This window comes from Phalaenopsis equestris, unplaced genomic scaffold, assembly GCF_001263595.1.
Source record: "Phalaenopsis equestris unplaced genomic scaffold, ASM126359v1 Scaffold000595, whole genome shotgun sequence".
NCBI classification, from domain to species: domain Eukaryota; kingdom Viridiplantae; phylum Streptophyta; class Magnoliopsida; order Asparagales; family Orchidaceae; genus Phalaenopsis; species Phalaenopsis equestris.
This window is the reverse complement of record NW_018165035.1, coordinates 586,661-608,461: the sequence shown is the minus strand read 5'-3', so window position 1 is coordinate 608,461 and position 21,801 is coordinate 586,661. Positions and strand designations below refer to the sequence as shown.

Genomic DNA, 21,801 nt, shown 5'->3' with positions numbered 1-21,801 from the left:
TGTTCGTATTTCAGCTCGTTTGCTTAGCGAGCCAAATAAGAGTTGTTCGCGAACAAATAGTCGTCAACCTTAGTCACTCATCTGTAGAATATTAGCGGTTGAGACGAGATTCAAATTTTATTATTTATATTAAAAGAACAATTAAATATAATTTAATATGTTTTTATTATATTTTTTGGAATAATAATTTTGATTGATCATGAATCTTTGTAGTATTTAAAAATAGTACTCATATACATATATATATGTATGTACATATGTACATATATATATGTATGTACATATGTACATATATATATGTATGTACATATGTACATATATATATGTATGTACATATGTACATATATATATGTATGTACATATGTACATATATATATGTATGTACATATGTACATATATATATGTATGTACATATGTACATATATATATGTATGTACATATGTACATATATATATGTATGTACATATGTACATATATATATGTATGTACATATGTACATATATATATGTATGTACATATGTACATATATATATGTATGTACATATGTACATATATATATGTATGTACATATGTACATATATATATGTATGTACATATGTACATATATATATGTATGTACATATGTACATATATATATGTATGTACATATGTACATATATATATGTATGTACATATGTACATATATATATGTATGTACATATGTACATATATATATGTATGTACATATGTACATATATATATGTATGTACATATGTACATATATATATGTATGTACATATGTACATATATATATGTATGTACATATGTACATATATATATGTATGTACATATGTACATATATATATGTATGTACATATGTACATATATATATGTATGTACATATGTACATATATATATGTATGTACATATGTACATATATATATGTATGTACATATGTACATATATATATGTATGTACATATGTACATATATATATGTATGTACATATGTACATATATATATGTATGTACATATGTACATATATATATGTATGTACATATGTACATATATATATGTATGTACATATGTACATATATATATGTATGTACATATGTACATATATATATGTATGTACATATGTACATATATATATGTATGTACATATGTACATATATATATGTATGTACATATGTACATATATATATGTATGTACATATGTACATATATATATGTATGTACATATGTACATATATATATGTATGTACATATGTACATATATATATGTATGTACATATGTACATATATATATGTATGTACATATGTACATATATATATGTATGTACATATGTACATATATATATGTATGTACATATGTACATATATATATGTATGTACATATGTACATATATATATGTATGTACATATGTACATATATATATGTATGTACATATGTACATATATATATGTATGTACATATGTACATATATATATGTATGTACATATGTACATATATACTAAATGAGTCGAACACAAATGAATAAATTTTTGTTTGTGTTCCGCTCATTTACATATCGAGTGAAAAAAAAAAAAAAAATTGTTCATGTTCGGCTCGTTTGCTTAACGAACAAATCGAACACGAACTTCTTTAAGGAGCTGAATATGAGTTGTTCGCAAACAACAAACCGTTTTGACAGTCTAATGTACAGTTTCTCGTCCCACAGATGAGAAAGGGTTAAACAGACTTAGGATTTACAATGTTTGTGCACGAATAAACTTGTTGTAAGAAGTGTGAGACGACTAATGTCGATAGGTGGAGGCCGACAGATGGAGGTCGGCGACGATCTGCGATGGTCAGCAATGATCAACAGTGATCGAAGGCGGTCCGCAGTGGTCGACTATGACTGAAGTGATGCTGAACTTCAGCTCCTCAAAACTTCAAGCTCTCTCCCCCCTCATGAGAGGGTTGATTCTCTACTTATAGTATTCTGAGTGCAATTAATACAACAATATGAACCACTTTGATTGGACAGTCCGGAGAGCTTCATTCGATCATACGACGTTTAATGGACATTTGAGTGCCTTAATTATGTCATAATTGAGCAATCTTGACTTGTTGAATTCATCTTGCCAAGACACTTGATTCAACTATAGACTTGCTAGATTCGACATTCATTTGACCATCAAAATATGTTTGAAAAACTTTTAAGAGTGATTTAATGACTTGATTTGAACTTAATTTGACTCAGATTGAACTATTTTTGGTAAAATTATGTTGTTCTTGTCGAACCGATCAATTTAACTATAAGTTTGCTGAATTCAGAATTCTGAATAATTTTTTTTTTGTTGTTTGAATATTTATTGCTCAAAAACTTGTCTCGAGATCTTGTAATGCCTTGAGATTCATGTCAGTTGATTGAGATTTATTTAATGTGTATCAATTCTTCAGACTTTTGGAGATTTGATGTTGGTTCAATGTACACAAAAATTTGCTCAATCTATAATTTTATTTATAGATTACATATTGTTGATAAATTAATATTATTAGTTCATCCTTGCAAAAGTATAAAAATCCTATAGTAAGTGAAATATAAATAATTTTATACATCTATTAAATTTAATTAAGAATTAAAACTAAAAATACGTCATAACTTTCCTAATTCATATCTCATTTAAAAATCATTAAATTTTATTTAAAATGTATAAAATTCATAACTATTTAATTATGTATATATATATTTTTATAAAATCATCTTACATAAAAAATTAAAATAAATAAATAAATAAAATTTTCATACGAGTTTGCGGTATCGCAAGGGCAACAGTATCGGGGTTCGTAGTGGTCGTCTTCCCCGCTCCACATCACTTCACGTACAGAAATGAGCTCATGGGGTCGTAGATCTACTTGATCGCCACAGTTACCTCAATTTTCTACCCCTTCTCTTTCACACGCTCTCTTGCCGTCGAAACCCCATTATGTTCTCCTCCCTTCTCTCTACCCCCTCCTCCGGCGGCCTTCCGCCGATGCATCAAGCCGTTATTCGCGGGATTCGGCAACCATCTCCGTTGATCTCCGCCTCTCGCCCTTACCGATTATCCTCAGTACCCTCTCCCCCTATTCTTATCTGGAGAAACCCTCGATTTTCTCCTTCGAGACCTCGCCTTCTTCTCTCTCACCCGCCCAATGGGGTAGGATGCGGAGCTCACGAACACCATAACCATCATGACCACCAGCACCATCACCATCACGGACACGAGCACAGTTGCGAATTGGAGCTAAACGGTGTACAGAAGGCAATCCTACGCTTCGCCACGGCCGTGGGATGGGTTGATCTCGCTGATCTTCTCAGAGACCATCTTCAGCTCTGCTCCTGCTCCATGGTTCTGCTTCTCATGTCCGCCGCCTGTCCCTACATTCTACCGGCGCGTGCTGCCAAGCTTCTCCAGAATGCTTTTATTTCCATTGCATTCCCATTAATTGGGGTATTGCTTTTTACTGCTTCCTTGGAAAGTTTTTTGTTGTTTTAATTCTGTTTGCCATGATTGCATATTGGTTCGGGATCGTTTGGTTTTAGTATGCTCTTTCCTAAACTTTTGGGTAAGGCTTTCGCCGATTCAACTATCAGATGATGTATAATTGTTTGCTTGTCGGAACAGCTTAGATTGCTCAAGCTGAATCTTATGGTGCTTAGCTGGGTTGATTTTCTATTGGGTGGCATTTAGGGCTAAATACTAGAAAGATTTTGGGGGCTTTTTAATAAATCGCAAGGAGCAATGTTAGCTTAAAGCTTCCATCTTACTGTTTTGTATGTGGTAAAGATCTTTCCTGTCTGAGTTATTCTATATTTTAGCTGCCACTGCTTTTGGTGTCCTATAATATTAGTGCTAAGTTCTTTTTGTTAATAGCTCTTCAGCGAAAAAGCACGTCAATGGATTGAAATTTGGCAGTATGATTTTGCCAATTTTGTGCTTGTGTCTGTCCTATTCTCTCAATGATTATGTTCGTGAAGAAACCATACCAGTAGTGGTCTGATCGTTTTCCATCTCATTTTTTGGTATGATTGGGATTTGCTTACTTCTATGCTTTATTGAAACTCTGAAAAAGCTAATATGTTGCCATGTGCTTTGTAAGTTATATTAATTCATATATTGAACATTTCTGATGTCAACTGCATGCTTTACAGGTCACATTACGGTGACGTTTTGGGGAGGCTTTTTTCATTTTGCAAAGTGCATTGCCAGGCAAAGAAGGGCATTGTGCTTAAATATCATTACCTACATGTTCATTGTTAGATGCGGTGTAGGATTGAATAAATACTATTATGCATGAAGTGTTTGCAGCCCATGGGTATTTCTTAAATGTGCTTAACTTAATCTATTTGAAAGGGGGAGCAATTCTTATTTAGATTGTAAAGAGCCTGCTTTTGTTGGGTAGTATGGTGAACTCCCATGTTTGTGCTTTTCTAGCCTCTTGAAAATTGAACTATGTTTGTTGCATATTTTAACATCGACAACCATTATTTGATTTATTAACCATACAATCATGAAACAAATAAGTTCTTACAAGTTATACTTTTACCTTAGGATGTGCCCCTAATTTTATAAAAATAATTGAGGACATTGGGGAGGTGAGGCAAGAGATAGGGTGCATTTGTTTTTTCTGTGGTTGTACGAAAACTCAGTTCGAAAGTTACTATGAAAAATCTGCTGTTCAAAGTCGGTGTTTCAGAAGTAGTTGTCTGTTTGAAAATTACAGTTTTGAAAGTGCTATTTGTGGACAAATATCTGAAATACACCTCTGTATATAGAATTCATAATGTTAATAATATATGTTATTCTCATATTTTAACAGTTTGGGCAAAAGGGTTTTTCTTTTCTGTCGGGAATATTTTAATTTTTTTAGAAGCATGAAATTTTGTAAAATTCAGCATTGTTGCAACAATTTTACAACAACTTTAGTGCAGTTTCTATAGGGGATGCAAAGTTACCGTTTGTTATTGATAACTATTTCTTGCACACTCATAAAATAGATGACCATTATTTTTTTATTTAACACCTTTATTTCCCTCTTTACCCAATATATTGCTCCATTAATAACGTCACGATGCAGATGAAGAAATGAGAAGGTTGTTCTGAGAGCTTTGTAATCACAACAAGGCAAAGCCAAGCAACTATGTCTATTTTGGCATTTAGGAGTTTAGGGTTGCGGAAGGAGGCAAGATCAATAGTAAGCCAAGCAAAACCATACATTGAGAGGAACCCAAGATGATTGCGGGCTTTCTCGCAGGAGAGGGCGACACGAATGAGCGGAGGGGGAGAGGTCGTGCGAGCTTTCTTGTGGAAGCGGAGAGGGAGACTCGTGAGAGTAGTTTCTTGCTGCAGGGTCTCTCGCGAGTGAAGGCGAAGAGGGCGACGCGATCTCAAGTAGCGAATCGCTAGGGCACGCTGGTCTTTCCCCTTATTGTGAATGCGAGACACACATCTGAAGCTGCAGTAACGAATAATAAAAAAATTGTGCTGCAGTTTTGAACCTGATATCAAAATTACGATTCGAATGCCTGAATTTTGCTGTTTAGTTCATAACTCGGTTTGGAATGCCTAAACAAATGCACCCATAGTGTACAAAATAACTTGGAGATTTCTAGTTACAAGGACAAATTTCTACTTCCTGGGTGGTGATGTTAGAAAAGTTGATGATCAAAGAGTGCAGATGCTAATATGGATTGTACTTTGACCTTTACCATTATCTAATAATAGAGCATTGATGCCTTGTAGCCTTTCAAAAAGCTTTTAGATGGATCTAGTAAGGGGCAAAGTTATGAAGATTTGTAAAGAAAGGTATATTGATGAATAGATATTGATAGAGAAAAAATTAAAGGAGACGAGAATAAGATTGGTGGAAATCATTGAAATGAGTATAAGGAGTTGAAGCGGAACTCAAAGATAAATATACAAGAAAAGGAGATATTGAAAGGAAAAATAGATAAGAGGTAGTGGAGTCTGAGAGAAACAAAATAACACTAGCTAACAATTTTAGTGTGGACCATTTTATGATTGACTTGAATTTAATTGGATTAAATTGGAGTTCATAAATAGAAGCTATAAAACTACGAATATAACTTTTTTCCATGTTGATGTAAAGTGTTTTTGACCATAAGATTTTAATAATAAGCCTAAGATCATATCAATATATTATTAAATTACTATAAAAAAAATTACTATGTATGGTTTAGGTACTTTGGTCATCAACCTCATGAAGATGTTAGGAACATCAGACAATTCAAATGGCATAACCAATAATTCTTTTAGGCCATTTGATGTTTTAAAAGCTGTTTTTAATTCATCATCAGCTTTGATCTTAATTTGATGGTAGCACTTTTAGGATCTCTTTTGGATAGAATGACTGAACCAAAAATAAGATCGATCTTGCTATCAAGTCTAGAGATCGGGACATTAAATTTTTGAAGTGTGAGAGAAGTAGAGACATCAATGGCATGTTGGAGGTCTCTTAGTCGCGGTAGCTCATCATATAGTTTACCTAAGGTCAGAACAAAAAACTCAAAAACAAGAGTTGATATCACAAGAAATATACATGGGTTTGCAATGGTGGGGTTAAATGCAGTATGGAGCCGAGGAATAATTCTTTTTCAAAATTTTGAAATTTATGTGTTTAATTTTGTTCTTTGAAGGAAGACATAGATCATTATGGGAGGCTTCTTAGTCTAAGGATGAGATTGTGGGGGGTCGATAACTATAAGTTGAAGTTTTATAGTTTTTTATTGATAATTATGAGTTATAGGTTGAAACAAATTTTATATGGGGAAATTATAGCCTCTTTCTTTTGTCGTTTGATTTTTTAGAAATTTGATGTTTATGTTATTAACTTTGAATGTTTAATTTTTTTATGACTATAGTGAATCTCATCCCTTTCATAAAGCTAGTATAAAGCCAGTGTCTACCAAATTGGCTGTGGGCTATGTCCATGGGTTGGACGTTCTTTAGATTTGTTTCTCATGATTAGTCTCATAATCGGGACCAAGCATTTAGAAGTCATAGATTGGGAGATGCGATTGACCCAACAACAACAACAATAAAGCCTTAATCCCACTACGTGCGGTCGGCTACATGAATCCTTTTTCTCCATTGCGTCCTATTTAGTGTCATATTTCCATTATAAGTTGAAGTTTTATAGTTTTTTATTGATAATTATGAGTTATAGGTTGAAACAAATTTTATATGGGGAAATTATAGCCTCTTTCTTTTGTCGTTTGATTTTTTAGAAATTTGATGTTTATGTTATTAACTTTGAATGTTTAATTTTTTTATGACTATAGTGAATCTCATCCCTTTCATAAAGCTAGTATAAAGCCAGTGTCTACCAAATTGGCTGTGGGCTATGTCCATGGGTTGGACGTTCTTTAGATTTGTTTCTCATGATTAGTCTCATAATCGGGACCAAGCATTTAGAAGTCATAGATTGGGAGATGCGATTGACCCAACAACAACAACAATAAAGCCTTAATCCCACTACGTGCGGTCGACTACATGAATCCTTTTTCTCCATTGCGTCCTATTTAGTGTCATATTTCCATTATAAGTTGAAGTTTTATAGTTTTTTATTGATAATTATGAGTTATAGGTTGAAACAAATTTTATATGGGGAAATTATAGCCTCTTTCTTTTGTCGTTTGATTTTTTAGAAATTTGATGTTTATGTTATTAACTTTGAATGTTTAATTTTTTTATGACTATAGTGAATCTCATCCCTTTCATAAAGCTAGTATAAAGCCAGTGTCTACCAAATTGGCTGTGGGCTATGTCCATGGGTTGGACGTTCTTTAGATTTGTTTCTCATGATTAGTCTCATAATCGGGACCAAGCATTTAGAAGTCATAGATTGGGAGATGCGATTGACCCAACAACAACAACAATAAAGCCTTAATCCCACTACGTGCGGTCGACTACATGAATCCTTTTTCTCCATTGCGTCCTATTTAGTGTCATATTTCCATTATAAGTTGAAGTTTTATAGTTTTTTATTGATAATTATGAGTTATAGGTTGAAACAAATTTTATATGGGGAAATTATAGCCTCTTTCTTTTGTCGTTTGATTTTTTAGAAATTTGATGTTTATGTTATTAATCCTTCCATTTTATGTTTATTGGGAGATGCAATTGACCCAATAAACATAAAATGGCCCAGGGCACGGGGTTTAGGTTTTAGGTTTGTTCTATCTACGAACTTGGTGCAGATGACATTTATTGTACTCTCGCCATCAATAATAGTTTTACATCAATTTTTATGTTGTATGACTATCATTTGAAAAATATTATGTTGTTGCCAGTCATCTGAACTTAGTTCTGCTTCCAAAAGTCATCTCATAATGGCTATGGGTGTATGTTGTAAATCATTTTTTTGCCAAAAGAGGATCATTATAAAAAAATTTCTCATCTTTTTTAGGTTTAGAGGATCCAATTTCCTCTTTGAATAGGATTTGAATGTGCATTGGTTCTATGCAGAACCTTTTTTATGATATTTAAACCAAATAATATTGTTGGTGCTTTAATGGGTGGGTTAGGGAGGTTTTATTACGTTGGTGCATAGCCTAAGGGCAAATTTGTCTTTTGTATGCCTAATGGTATTTTAATTTATTATTATTATTATTGTTGGGTATATGTAATCTTGTTATGTCTAGGGTTATGTTATGAATGTAGGGTTTGGGAGCGATTTTCTACCTCTCGAATTGTAGGAATTGGGAGAGATCGGCTACCGCTCGATTTATATGTGTTTTTCTTTTTAGCTTATCTTTTGTATTTTTGTTGAGTTGTTTGGAGTATTGAAGAAAATAGTATTTTGCCCTAATTCTGAAGAAAAACATGCCAATTTTGAGGTCTGATCGTATCAAATTGGGATCAAAATAGTCAGTTATGAGAATCAAAGAAGAAGAATTGCGTGCCATAGCCTCAATCCATGGTGTGAGAGGGAAAGCCATTTCTATTTTTGCGGAGCGACAAATCATGCCCACTCGAGAAGTTGATCTTGATACAACTACAATCGCAGGAAGTAAAGGGATCGTGACGTTCAGAGTCGAAATAGCCACGGGAAGCGTTGTGGCATGCATAATCGCTAAGGGAAGCAAGGGACGGGCCGCCACAGTCGCGATGGTGGTTCCCGCATGACTTACACTCATGATACATTCGTGATTGCAACAATCTGGGAAGGCAATGAAGGGATCATGGCTTACCAATTTGCGTGCAGTAGATAAGGGATCGCGTCTTTCTCCTCATTTCGTGTGGGATGGTCACGTGGGGAAGGATCACATCTTTCAGTCGTTTTGGCGTGATCGCAACACACGGCTTCGACGAGAAGGAAAACGGCGAACCACGTGTATTAGAGCTTGTAGGGTACCTACGGTGGGATTGCGGCGTGCCTCATGCTGTACAATTGCGATTTTCGTAGATGGTAAGCAACAGCGGGATCACGGTGTATAGAGTCCATGACTTGTCATTTTTTGCAGTGCTAACTCTATATTTTTTGAATTTTCAGTCATTTGTCTCTTCTGGCAGCGCATATGTGCTTTTGTTGTTTGGTGATAAAAAAATTTTCTAGAAGAATGAAAATTAAGAAAATAGATGATTTTAATAAAAAATTAGAGGAAGATATTGATCGAATCATATCTAGGATGGAAAAAAGGTTCGCGGTCATAGTTGATATGTTTTCTTCCGCTGAGAACCAAATGGAGGATCTATTCGAGAGCATGCGGGAAATTTGAGAGATGATAAAGAAGCTTATTGAGATGCAATACAAGACTCCACCGACAATTCAATTTGCAAATCCTACCCATCGGTTGACCGAAGATTTATTGGCTCAATTGAAAGTAAAAGAGATCGAACGTAAGGATCATGAGGAAAATGTTCACCATCACAAACTCCCTCTCAAGGCTCTGATTAGGGGTGGATTAGAGGGCCAAAACATGAAGAAGATATTATGTAAGAGGTTGGAGGAGCGCGAAGAAGAAATGAGAGAAACAGGGAGGGGATATGACAACGATCGAAGGAGGGAATTTATCCGTCGATACATGGGGGAATACAATAGAGGAAGAGGAAGAGGAAGAGGAAGAGGAAGAGGAAGAGGAAGATGTTAGAATTAAGAAGTTGACGATGTTGATCTTCGAGGGGGAAGACCCACAAAGTTGGGTGTATCGGGCGAAGCGATACTTCACGTTGAATGGGCTATATCGGGAGGAGAAATTCATGGCGGCAGACTTATGTTTAGAAGGGAAAACTCTAGCCTGGTTTCAGTGGAGGGAGGCTAGATATCCGATTCATTCATGGGAGGAATTCAAGGAATTCTTGTTGGATCTTTTTCAAGCAATTTGGGAAGAAGACCTTCACAAACAATTCTATACTTTGACTCAGGAGGGGACTGCCATGAAATACAGGTAGAGATTCGAGCAATTGTCGGGACAATTGAGAGAAATTTCTGAAGTTGGATTGGAGGGAAATTTTATGAGGGGCCTAAAGCCCAACATATGGGTATCACTTTGACTATTGAGACAATGGGAATTGACAGAGACAATGAAGCTAGCTCAGATGGTGGAGGACAAGAATTAGATGAAATAGGCTAATAGGAGCAACACAGATGGAACGCAGTACCGAACTGCTACAACCATAAAGATACCAACAACTCAAATAATGAAAATCCAGAGGGAGGCTGCACAAGACACGAATAATGGACCACAATCAGGAGCAACACTCAAACACCTTGCAGAGACAAAGATTCGGATGAAGCGTGCTAAGAAGTTATGTTTTCTGTGTAATGAGAAGTTTATCCCAGAACACCGTTGTAAGAATCGAATATTACAAATTCTCATAGCGCATGATGAGGGAACAAAGAATAAAGAAATAAAGATAGCTGTGAGGGAGGAGGAACACTCTCACTTTTTCTCACCTCGAGGACAAGTTATCTTTTGGGGGGGATATTATTACGTCAGCACCTAGGCTAATGACAAATTTGTCTTTTGTACGCCTAAGGGCAATTTTTGTCTTTTATTGTTATATTATTGGTTATAAATATGATTGTTATGTTTAGGGTTAGGTTTATGCATGATGATTGAGTTATGATCCTTAGGTTTAGGGTTTGAGAGAGATTTCCTGCCTCTCGAATTGTAGGAATTGAGAGAGATTGCCTACCTCTTGAATTGTAGGTGATTATCTTTTTTATTTTTGTCTAGTTGTTTGGAGTATTGAAGAAAATAGTTTTTTGCCCTTATTTTTTGTGGAAAAGTGTGCCGATTTGAGGTCGGATCGTATCAAGTTTCTAGGCTTGTGAGACTAGATGAAGTAGTGACAGTTGAGGCAGTAGTTTTTGATGTGAAAGTTGACTAGAATGATTTCTTGGGTTTTGTAGAGATGACCACTTTTTTGTGCTTCTTAATCATTAGGGCAAACTGAAAAGCTCTTTCCAAAATTTAGGGATACTGTGATTTAAATTCATTCTGAATTTCATACAAATTTCAATGACAAACTTGTTGACAAGTTATTGATTAGGTCAGTGCAATCGGCCCTTGCTACGAGGGACATTGTTGCTCATATATGTTCGTGTAATCAATGACAGGCATTATACCTATTTGAGAGTTAGGTACTTGTCATAAAACCTCGTGTAATATTTGACCTTTAATAGTTATTTCATCTCATATAAACCCTTTAGGTTCTATCATTCCCAAGTTCGTTGTGTACGAATTTGGCTTTATAAGTTTCATCTTGGCAAAATTGGTCCATTGATGGTCAAGAAATTTTCCGTTTGGGTCAGACAAGGTAGGAATTTATTGGGATCATGCATCCTATTAAAAGTGGGTGGCTTCAATTTTATTTTGAATCGAAGGATCATCTTGAGCCCTGATATCTTGTTCCGGCTAATGTTGTTGGAAAGCTAGTCATCTAAATTGGTCATCCCTGTGCTCATTCCATTGTAGAGTATGGTGTCTAAAAGTCAAGTTTTATAATTGATCCTGAAGTGTTTGTGCTATTTTTTGAAACACATTAAGTTTCTCATTAATAATATTCTTTTTTCTTTGTTCTCCAATGGAAGTTGTGCATGTTATTTGTAATTCCTCAAAATTGATCTAGCATGGCAGCTTTAGGAGGCGTGCTGATAGGAAGCATGTAGTTTATTTTATTTGAATGATTTATACAAGATATATGCGAGGGAATTGATTTTAGATGTGAGAAAGGGAAATAGTATGTGTAAGCAAAGTGAAATTTTCATCTCAAGCCCTTCTCAGACAGCCGTCTTTTTGATAAAAAATTAATAAATCTTAAAGAAACATTATCCAGCACAATATATTCTAACTCGCTAAAAAATGATTTTCTTAATGAAATTTGTAAAAAGTCAGCAATTCTTTCAAATATTAATAAATGTTAAAAGTTTGTAAAGTTCAATAGGTGTTCACAAAATTGTAAGTTCTATTTATATTGTCTGATTGCATTTCAAGACAAGGCTTTGTTATGTGAACATGCCTTTTTTATTCAAGAAATCTCTGAAAAATTTACGGTCACACAAATGTTAGTTTATGCCCTTTTGGTTTTGGTAATAACTTGGATAATAGTAATACTTATTAATTTTCCAATTAGCATGCAAGTTTTCAGGTTTTTTTCTTGTGAATAAACTATTTCATATGAAAATTAAAAGCTTTAGGATAGTAACGCAAATATTTTTTTTAATATTTTTTTTACAAATAAATAAATTTTTGGTTGCGAGCTAGCTTAAATCCTTCAGTTTTGAAATAACCTATCCTGCCAAGAAGTTATTTGATTTTGCCTTGGCTTATATGTGGTTCATGCTCTATGACTTTGACTTTGACTCCTTTGGAGTTTGGCCTTGATACTAATTAATGGTGGAATAATCAAGGAAGATATTGATTACCTTAAAATCAATTATTGGGATATATTTTCTTTCTAATTAGCGATAACAAAAATTTGAAGCGAGGAATCAAGCAGACGGCCTCCTCTCTCCTTCCACCTTTTGTTAAAGTTTTAATGCAAAGAATAAAGCTTTGGAATATATTCTATTCTAGGATTTCTTTAGGTAAGCAAGGTGGGCATGAGTTATGCAATCAATTCCTAAAGATTTTGAAACTTTCTTTTTTCTCTCCATAAAATTTTGAAACAACTTGTGCTCAAGTGCTTATCAATGTGGAATAAGTCTTACTAGAAAATTATATAAGATTGAAACTGAGGAAGGTGTTGCAGGTATACTAAAAGGTAATGCTTCTCCTATTAGGATTCTTTGATGAGTTCTCTAAAAATTTTATCAGTAATTTTCTCTTTATTGTTCTGCTTTGAATGATAGTATATATGCTCTATTTGTGTTATCCTTATTTTGTCTTTTGTAGCCTAACGTCTATCTATATCAGCAAGCTTCCATTGTACGATAATATTGGGCTGCTGTAAGGCTCTACCACATGGAACCTTGCAGATGAGAAGGAAAATGCAAATAAATCTAGAATTAGTTTTGGGAAGAGAAGAAGATTGGGGGAAGTGAGAGAAGAGTTTGAAAGTGGACAAACTAGTTTGGAAGTATAAGGATCAACCCCTGCAAATTGTAGTGTTTTGCTTAATAGATGGATGTTTGACATTATGAAAATTCTTTATTATATATATTCTATATATACCTTGACGGAAAGAGCATATAGAAGGAATTCTATAACTTGAGCAATATGTAATTCTATCATGTTTAATTATAACTGCATGGTTCACTTGCCATTAATGATTGTGAAAAAGTCTTTGAAATCTGCTTGCTTTTGCCAATATAATATCACGTTGATTTCATATCTGGGTCGCGTGCTTTGTAGATGCATCTCCTCATGCTGCTAGGAGCCTTGGCCCTGTATCCTCCTTTTATCTTCAGTGTTGCACCCGTTCTTCCTGAACAATCAATAATCATGCCGTGTGTGGAAATTGTGTGAAGCATGTCCCAGAGGGTAGATGTGTTTGTGCTGATGAATTCCATTGCTGAACATCGAGCTGGTGGCCTCGAGAATGAACAATTTTGTGTAGCTGCTTGTGGTTTATGTTCCACTAGTGGAAAAAATGCTGATTTTTGTTGCCAGTTGTTTTCAGAAAATGACATATAGGCGTTGTTGATGGACAAATCCCATATGAAGTTTGCAATTCATTTTTGATGCTCGATTTATGGTACATTTTTTGATTTGAAGTAGTCCTAGGAGTTGGGACAAGTTTTATCAATCATGCACAACCTTTTCAGAAGTTTTTTTTGTTTTGTTTTTATTCTCTGTTAAAGAAGGGCACGGTGCTTGTGAAACATTCCCTTTGTCAAGCGATTGGAGTGACCACAGAAGCTGAACGAGTTCCACGGAACGGAAGAGGGAAGAAGGCGGAACGGTTAGGGTTGCAGCGGATACCCCACTTTTTTCAATTGCCATGTGCTCATAGATCGTCATTACTCGGTGATGGATCTTGGATCTTTTATTGGAACCGCTCCGGTCCGGGCGCTACTTTCTCGATTTCCGTTACTCAATCATGCACAACCTTTTCAGAAGTTTTTTTTGTTTTGTTTTTATTCTCTGTTAAAGAAGGGCACGGTGCTTGTGAAACATTAAAATTTCCTTATAAACAATCCCGTAATGTTTTAATGTATCAATGCTAGGGCCCTGAAATATTTTTCGAGTTTTTTTGATTGCATCGTATGCCCATTAGTAAGAATGCTGATTGGCGTTTCTGGCTTATTTTTGGTGCTCGTTTATTATAAAAAACAGGCATGGAATGAGTATCAAGATTAAACACAGAAGTTTTGAAAAAGGAAATTCTTACGCTGGTAGGAAATTGTCTTTTGTGCGCCTATGTGCAATTTAGTCTTTTATTATTTGTTATTGTTTAGTATAAACATGGTCATATGTTTATAATTAGGGTTATGCATGAGATTGGGTCTTGAGCCTTAGGTTTAGGGTTGGAAAAGTTTCCTATCTCTCAAATTGTAGGATTTTGGGAGAGATCGCCTAGCTCCGAGTTGTAGGCGTTTCTATTTATTTTATATGTTCGTGGTTGTATTGATTATTTTGAAAAAAAACAAAATATTTGTTTTGCTCTAATTTCTATGAAGAATTTTATCTAATTAGTCTCAGAGCAATTATTATGGGAAGAAATGAGTGATTCCCGTCATATAGGACAGGGCGTGAGTGATACAATGGGAAGAATGCAATATTCAAAACAAAGATTACGATACAGTCACAATTATATATAGCAGGGACACCAATGTCAGGATCGCCACATAGTGCTTCATCTATTGATCTAGTCGCTACATGAGCTAGTTGGGAAGCATCAACAGTATCGCGATTCCAACGAGCGGCTATTTCAGCATACCGTCGATTATAAAACTTGTCCCGTACGCTAGCTTTCCATCTAATACCTCTCTGACGATTCAATTTACAAACTAACTAATGGGTGATCGGAGAGACCTTGGCTAAATTGAAAGGGAAAAAATTGAACGAGATGAACATGAGGAGGGAATCATCGCACATCAAGAACCCCCTCCTAAGGCTTCGATTGAGGGTGTATTAGAGATTTTCAATGGAGGCGGTTGGGTTGAAACATGAGAAGAGATTTTGCAATTAGTATGGAGGAGCACGAAGAAGAAAGGAGAGAAGTATGGATGGGATATGACTATGATCGAATGTGGGAATTTTACTCTTGATACATTTGACAGACAATGGATGAAGAGGAAGTTGGGATGGAGATGTCAGAGTTAGGAAGTTGAAGATGCCGATCTTCGAGGGGGACAATGCACATGAGTGGGTGTATTGGGCAGAGTGTTATTTCGCGGAGAATGGACTAAATGGAAAGGAGAAGCTTATGACTGCGGGGTTATGCTAGGAGGGGATAGCCCTAACATGATTTTAGTGGATGGAGGCTAGATACCTGATCAACTCATGAGAAGAATTTAAGGATTTCTTTTTGGAACATTTTCGAGCCATTTGGGAAGGAGATCTATGAAAGCAATTCTTTGCATTGACTTAGGAGGGGATTGTCATGGAGTATAAACAGATATTCAAGTTCTTGTTCGGATGATTGAGGGAAATTTTTGAAGTAGTATTGGAGGGAAACTTCATGAAGGGTCATACGTGTAGCACTTTGGCCGTTGATACTGTGAGGCTTGGGAGAAACTGTGGAATTAGCGCAGTTGGTTGAATATCATAATGTAATGGAACAGACTAATTTGATCAACCAGGTGTAGCGCCACTTCGAATTAGGGGTGTCAAAAATTGACCTGACACGTCAACACGACTCGAAAAAATTGGGTTAGGGTTGGCCCGAATTTTTTTCAAGTCGGGTTCGGGTCAGAGAATTAGACCCGTTTATTATTTAGGTCGGGTTCAGGTTGAACCCGAAAACCCAATATAACCCAAATAAACACAAAATTTATGGTTGGGTTTGGGTTAGCAGGTCAAACTCGGGTTTGGGTTGAGTTCGAGTTAGTTTTCGACCTATTTATTATTCGGGTTTGTTTCTGGTTGACCCTATTTGGGTCGGTCCCGAATTCGTGCCGCTAACCCGAATTGACTTCCCTACTTCGAACTACTGCAACCACGATATCATAAGCTCAAATAGTTAAAGTTCAGGGGAGGTTTCGCAGGACAAGAATCATGGGTCACGACCGAGAGCGACACTCAAGCGCTTTACCGAGACAAAGATGCAGGACAAGCAAGCCAAGAGGTTATTTTTTCAGTGTGATGAGAAGTTTTTCCCAAGACTCCATTGAAAGAAATTTGATGCAGAAATATTATAATGATGCCTTTCCAGGACAGCATGAGAGGTAAAATAGTGTTTTTCTGCATGCGTAGAAAACCTGGATGTGAACATGCAGGACCAAAACAATCCTGCATACTGCACACAAGATACTTGGCCAAAATGCCCAACCCACGGGGGCTGTCAAATCCAATTGCCAAATCCATGCAAATTTCAGCTTAAATGCTGTCAAACTCTGGCAGATTTCAGCAACGTTCCAACCCAGAATTATGCACATGAAATGTTCGACATAAGGCTTCTTCAAGAGCTGCAACCTAACTGTTGGGAAACAAGGGTGAAGGTAACTTTGCCCCATCTCTAGGAGCTATGACAAAAACTTTGGAGCAAGCTAAGAAAGACAATGCTTGGCAAAAGCCCACTCACTTGAAAGTTGTTCATGTTGAAGATATTAGCACCATCTCTTAGGATGGAATTTCTATGTCTCTTAATCATGAAATAGTGCAAGCCAACTTGGAAAGCTTAGACCGAGCGCTTATTGGTAAGATTTTGAGCGCCATTTACCTTTATCTCTCTTACGCAAGGAGCTTACTTGCTTATGGGCTCGTTTTAGCGACATCCAACTTGTGACTGTGAGCCCAGGCTGCTTAATATGTGTTTTTACATCGGTGGAGGAACGTGACGAAGTTTTACTTGGTCGGCCTTGGTTTGTGATGGGCTATGTCATAGGCCTTAACAAGTGGTCTCCTCACTTGCGGCCCAACTCGGTACAATGTTTTTCCTCCCTAATTTGGGTTAGATTTTTGCATCTCCCCCTTCATTATTGGGACAAACAAAGCATTATTCATATTGCCACTATATTGGGAAAACCATTGTTATTGGATGCATAAACTTACAGTTGGGGGAGAAGTATGCACGCAAGAGTATGTCTCTGGATGCACATTTCAAAAAGCTTCCAACAAGGGTGCAGATCAATGATCTTTATGAGAGTTTTTTTCGGCCAATTGAATATGAGGAGATTTTTCACTTATGCTTTCATTGTGATATTATTAGCCATAAAGTGGAGTTTTGTCCATTAAAAGTCAAGCAACCTGTTCATGCTTTAGCTTAAGGAATGGCTTCGTCGCCTAGGCAACCCTTGAAGACCATGAGTCATGTAAATGACTCTTATCCTAGAAAACGACAAGGAGCCTAGACTACAGTGTCACATGATACGTTTGGAGATGGTGGTGCGCCTAGTCACAACCACCAGGAGGTTGAACGCATTGTGGAGACATCTACAAGATACGAAAGATATCTCTTTTTTGACCTCTTTCAAACAGGTTTTTTTTCTAACACATAGATAGAAATACTTGGGCTCAAAATGCCATACATATTAGCTTTTTTTTGTTAGGCATGTTGATAGCTCACATTTCATTTTTTCTTCTCTTGATTTTGTTCGAGCCCCTATTTTGTAGGGCTTAGTTTTTTTTTGGTAAATTTTTGTACTCTTTTTATTTAATGTAATGTGCACATTTCAAGGAGGTTAGTCACGAGATTACCCCAGCTTGCGGGTGTTAGTTGGAGAATGCAACTTACGACCATGTTTCTTAGTTTCACGGAGGAAAAACTGCCCCTTAAAACGTGGCATATCAATATTGTGCAGGCCTACTCGGATACTAGTTCTACAGCTTTCCACAGAGGCCCAACCTACTCCAACGCATTTAGCCAGTCCGATCCATAGTGATGTAGCTCCCCCATCAGGTTCACCTCCTCACTATTTCACTTCTACTCACGTCTCTACCCGCAAGCTTTTCACAGTAACTCTAGTCGGGGGCAAAGTCGTGTTGGATAGAGCAGAGTTTCCAAGGTTTTTTTGGACAAGACCACCGATGCAACTGTGGCCTATTGCAACAGTTCCTAGGAAGCGCACATGCACCAAGGAGACTTTAGAAGAGGAGGTTGTTGCCTCACTTGAGTTTCAGCAAAACTTACTTTCTTCAGCTCGATGCGTGAACACTGGACATTGACTAGCCCTCAAGGCTATTTTATACCCTCTTCACCCCCCTGGTTAGTTCGAGATGTTCGTCGTCGTCATCCCTACTCTTATGGGAAAGGCACAAATGACCACCCGATGGAAGGTGAATCTTTTGTTGGAGCATAACCCATGTTGGATGTAGCTGCATCTACCAGTCTTGTATTTTCTATACAAAATTGGTCCACTGTCCTTGTACAAGAGGGAGTCCCTCTATTTTTTGGTCGTTCTTTTTTCCTTAAGCCTTTGTCCCCCCTTTTGCTTTATTTAATGCAATATTCAATCTTTTAAGGACACCGTTGCAAGGATTGAACATTATAGGTTCTTACAGTTTGTGATGAGAGGAGACAAATAATGAAGAAATAAAAACAACTGTAGTGGAGGAGGAACACTCTCACTTTTTCACACTTTAAGGACACTGTGTCTTTTGTGAGGGGAGTATTGTTACACTTGCGCCTAGCCTTAGGGCAATTTTGTCTTTCGTGCGCCTAACATAAATTTAGTATTTCGTCATTTATTATTATTTAATATAAATAGGGCTAATATGTTTAGGATTAGAGTTTTGCGTGAGATTGGATATTGAGTGTTAGGATTAGTGTTTGGGGGAGATTTTCTATATCTAGAATTGTAGGATTTGAGAGAGATCGTCTATCTCTCAAATCATAGGTATTTATTCTTTCTTTTATATATCTGTGGTTGTCTTGTTTGCTTTGGAGATATAAAATATTTATTTTGCCCTAATTTCTACGGAGAATCTCATCATAAATCTTACTACTACAATGCATATGTTACCCAGTTCACCGGGCAATTGATTTTAAATGGCCGCCAATTGGTGGTTTTCTTTAATATAGATACAGCTTGCGGGCTCTACGAGGTAAATTTATTATGCTTGGTCCACTGGAAAGTAAATCTTCAGCATTAAAGGCATTCTTGATTGTAATATTATTCTCTGTAAATACTGTTTGTACCTCGTTGTACAAAATTCCAATAGATGCTTGTTTCTGAATTCAGAAATCTCATAGTAATGCCATATATTATTCTCCTCTATGAGTCCTTGTTAAGCCTACATTAAGATGTTTTATTCAATTTTTTAATAATTTTTCATTGTTGGAAATCTCTGAAGTTTTATTTTTTAGATGTGTTTTAGGTTTCAGCTGCACTTGATGCTGTTCTAAATGTTGCTGGTGGAAAAATAAACATCCATGTTCTCATGGCTTTAGCAGCATTTGCATCGATTTTCATGGGAAATTCTTTGGAAGGTGCACTACTTCTCGCTATGTTTAATCTGGCCCACATAGGTATGTTGCATGTTATAAGTCCTTTTTTCTGTATGGTATCATTTATATGGTTAGTCTAGTGTTTGTCCGCCCAGTTTTTGGTGATAATGACATCTCGTGTAGCCGAAGAGTATTTCACGAGGAGGTCAAATGTTGATGTTAAGGAATTGAAGGATAGTCATCCTGATTTTGCATTAAAACTGGAATTCAATGAAGATACGTTGCCACATTTCTCAAAATTAAATTATAGTAAGATACCAGTGCATCAACTTGAAGTGGGTTCATATATTTTGGTCAGGGCTGGGGAGGTATGCATACAAACTTATTTCTGTCTCTGTTATTGTATGATCTGCCACTACCTCCTTTAGAGATACAAAAAACATGTGACATAACTATCATTTAAATTAGGATGGCACTCTTTATTCGTCTTTTGTATTTCTTATGCTATGTATCCTTTGATATTCTTCTATATCACACTCAGATATGTCATGCTTATTTATGAGTCGCTTTCATTACCGCACATGATTGTTCAGTTGTTAGAACTTTTAAAAGAGTTACTTATGGAAGAAGGATAAGTTATTGCTCATGTAGGTATAAGCACCAGCTTTCTGCATTAAACTATTTAGTTGGTGGAGTATTGTTGGGTATTTTAGCATTTTAGAAAAGCTCTTGTTGCTTTTTAGACATTTAATGATTTAACTTATAATTAAGAAAGTTGCTAGGGCTTTGTTATCATTAACTTGAATTGAAACATTAAAAATTACTTCACTGTTAATGCACATTTACTGATCTTAGCACCCCTCTCCAAACAAATTTTTGGAGTTATATGGCATTTACTAGTGATTTATAGCACTTTTTTTTTTGGCCTGTATGCGTCTCTTTTTGTGTGCTTGTGTTTCTGACCCGTGAAAATTTTAATATGCTTGTTTAAGTGTAGTCTGCTTGGCTCGATTCTGTGTGTATTTGTGGATTTCTTGTGTCCAAGCCAGCTATATTCTATTTTTGTTAGGCCGTCCCTGTAGATGGAGAAGTTTTCCAAGGAGCATCTACAATCACTGTCGAGCATTTAACTGGGGAAAGCAAACCAGTTGACAGAAAGGTTGGGGATACACTTCCTGGTGGTGCTAGGAACCTTGAGGGGATGATGATTGTGAAGGTATTTTTAGTTTAACATTATTTTATTTTCTCTGTTGTATGCTACATCAATTTTTATCCATATCCTTAATTACATGTGGGAGCTTCATTTCTCTGTTTCATTTTTCTATCATTTATCCTTTGTTCTAGAAATTTGGGCTTCCATCTTTTGCCTATCAGTCATTTTTTTGTGTGTTATAATACTTGGGCAATAAAACTTTTTGATTTGGACCTCCTAAATATTAGGTCTCTTAGGTGCCCACTTTCACCACAGGATTACTTCAATTTAAACTCTGTTTTCTTTGGGTTTTATGTGAATTTTGAATAATGCTTTTCTCACTTGAATACAAAGATAATTCATCTATAAATAGGCAAGTACAAGAAATAGAAAGAGGAAAGAAATCTTCCTACAATTAAGTAATTCTTATAATTACGGAATAAACATAAATACCTATAATTAAGGAATTACCCTTTTTATACTATGACTAAATATAACAAGTACTAAATAGAATTAAAGTAAATAATAAGGAGCATAATTCCACACTCCCCCTCAAGGTGTGTTGTACAGATTGTACATGCCCAACTTGTTGGTTAGCTCATCAAAACTTGACTTAGGGAGAGCCTTGGTGAGAATGTCTGC

General features: G+C 35.9%; 1 protein-coding gene across 1 annotated transcript in view; it reads left to right on the top strand.

Annotated features, from left to right (window-relative positions):
• The first annotated feature begins 2,790 nt into the window (after window positions 1-2,790).
• Window positions 2,791-21,801, top strand: part of LOC110029561 (probable cadmium/zinc-transporting ATPase HMA1, chloroplastic) — a 57,424-nt gene continuing 38,413 nt past the window's right edge. Inside the window, 4 exon segments of the mRNA XM_020731909.1 lie at window positions 2,791-3,458; window positions 19,898-20,048; window positions 20,151-20,335; window positions 21,037-21,183. Of these exon segments, the coding sequence (XP_020587568.1) occupies window positions 2,952-3,458; window positions 19,898-20,048; window positions 20,151-20,335; window positions 21,037-21,183 (990 nt within the window). The 5' untranslated portion in view covers window positions 2,791-2,951.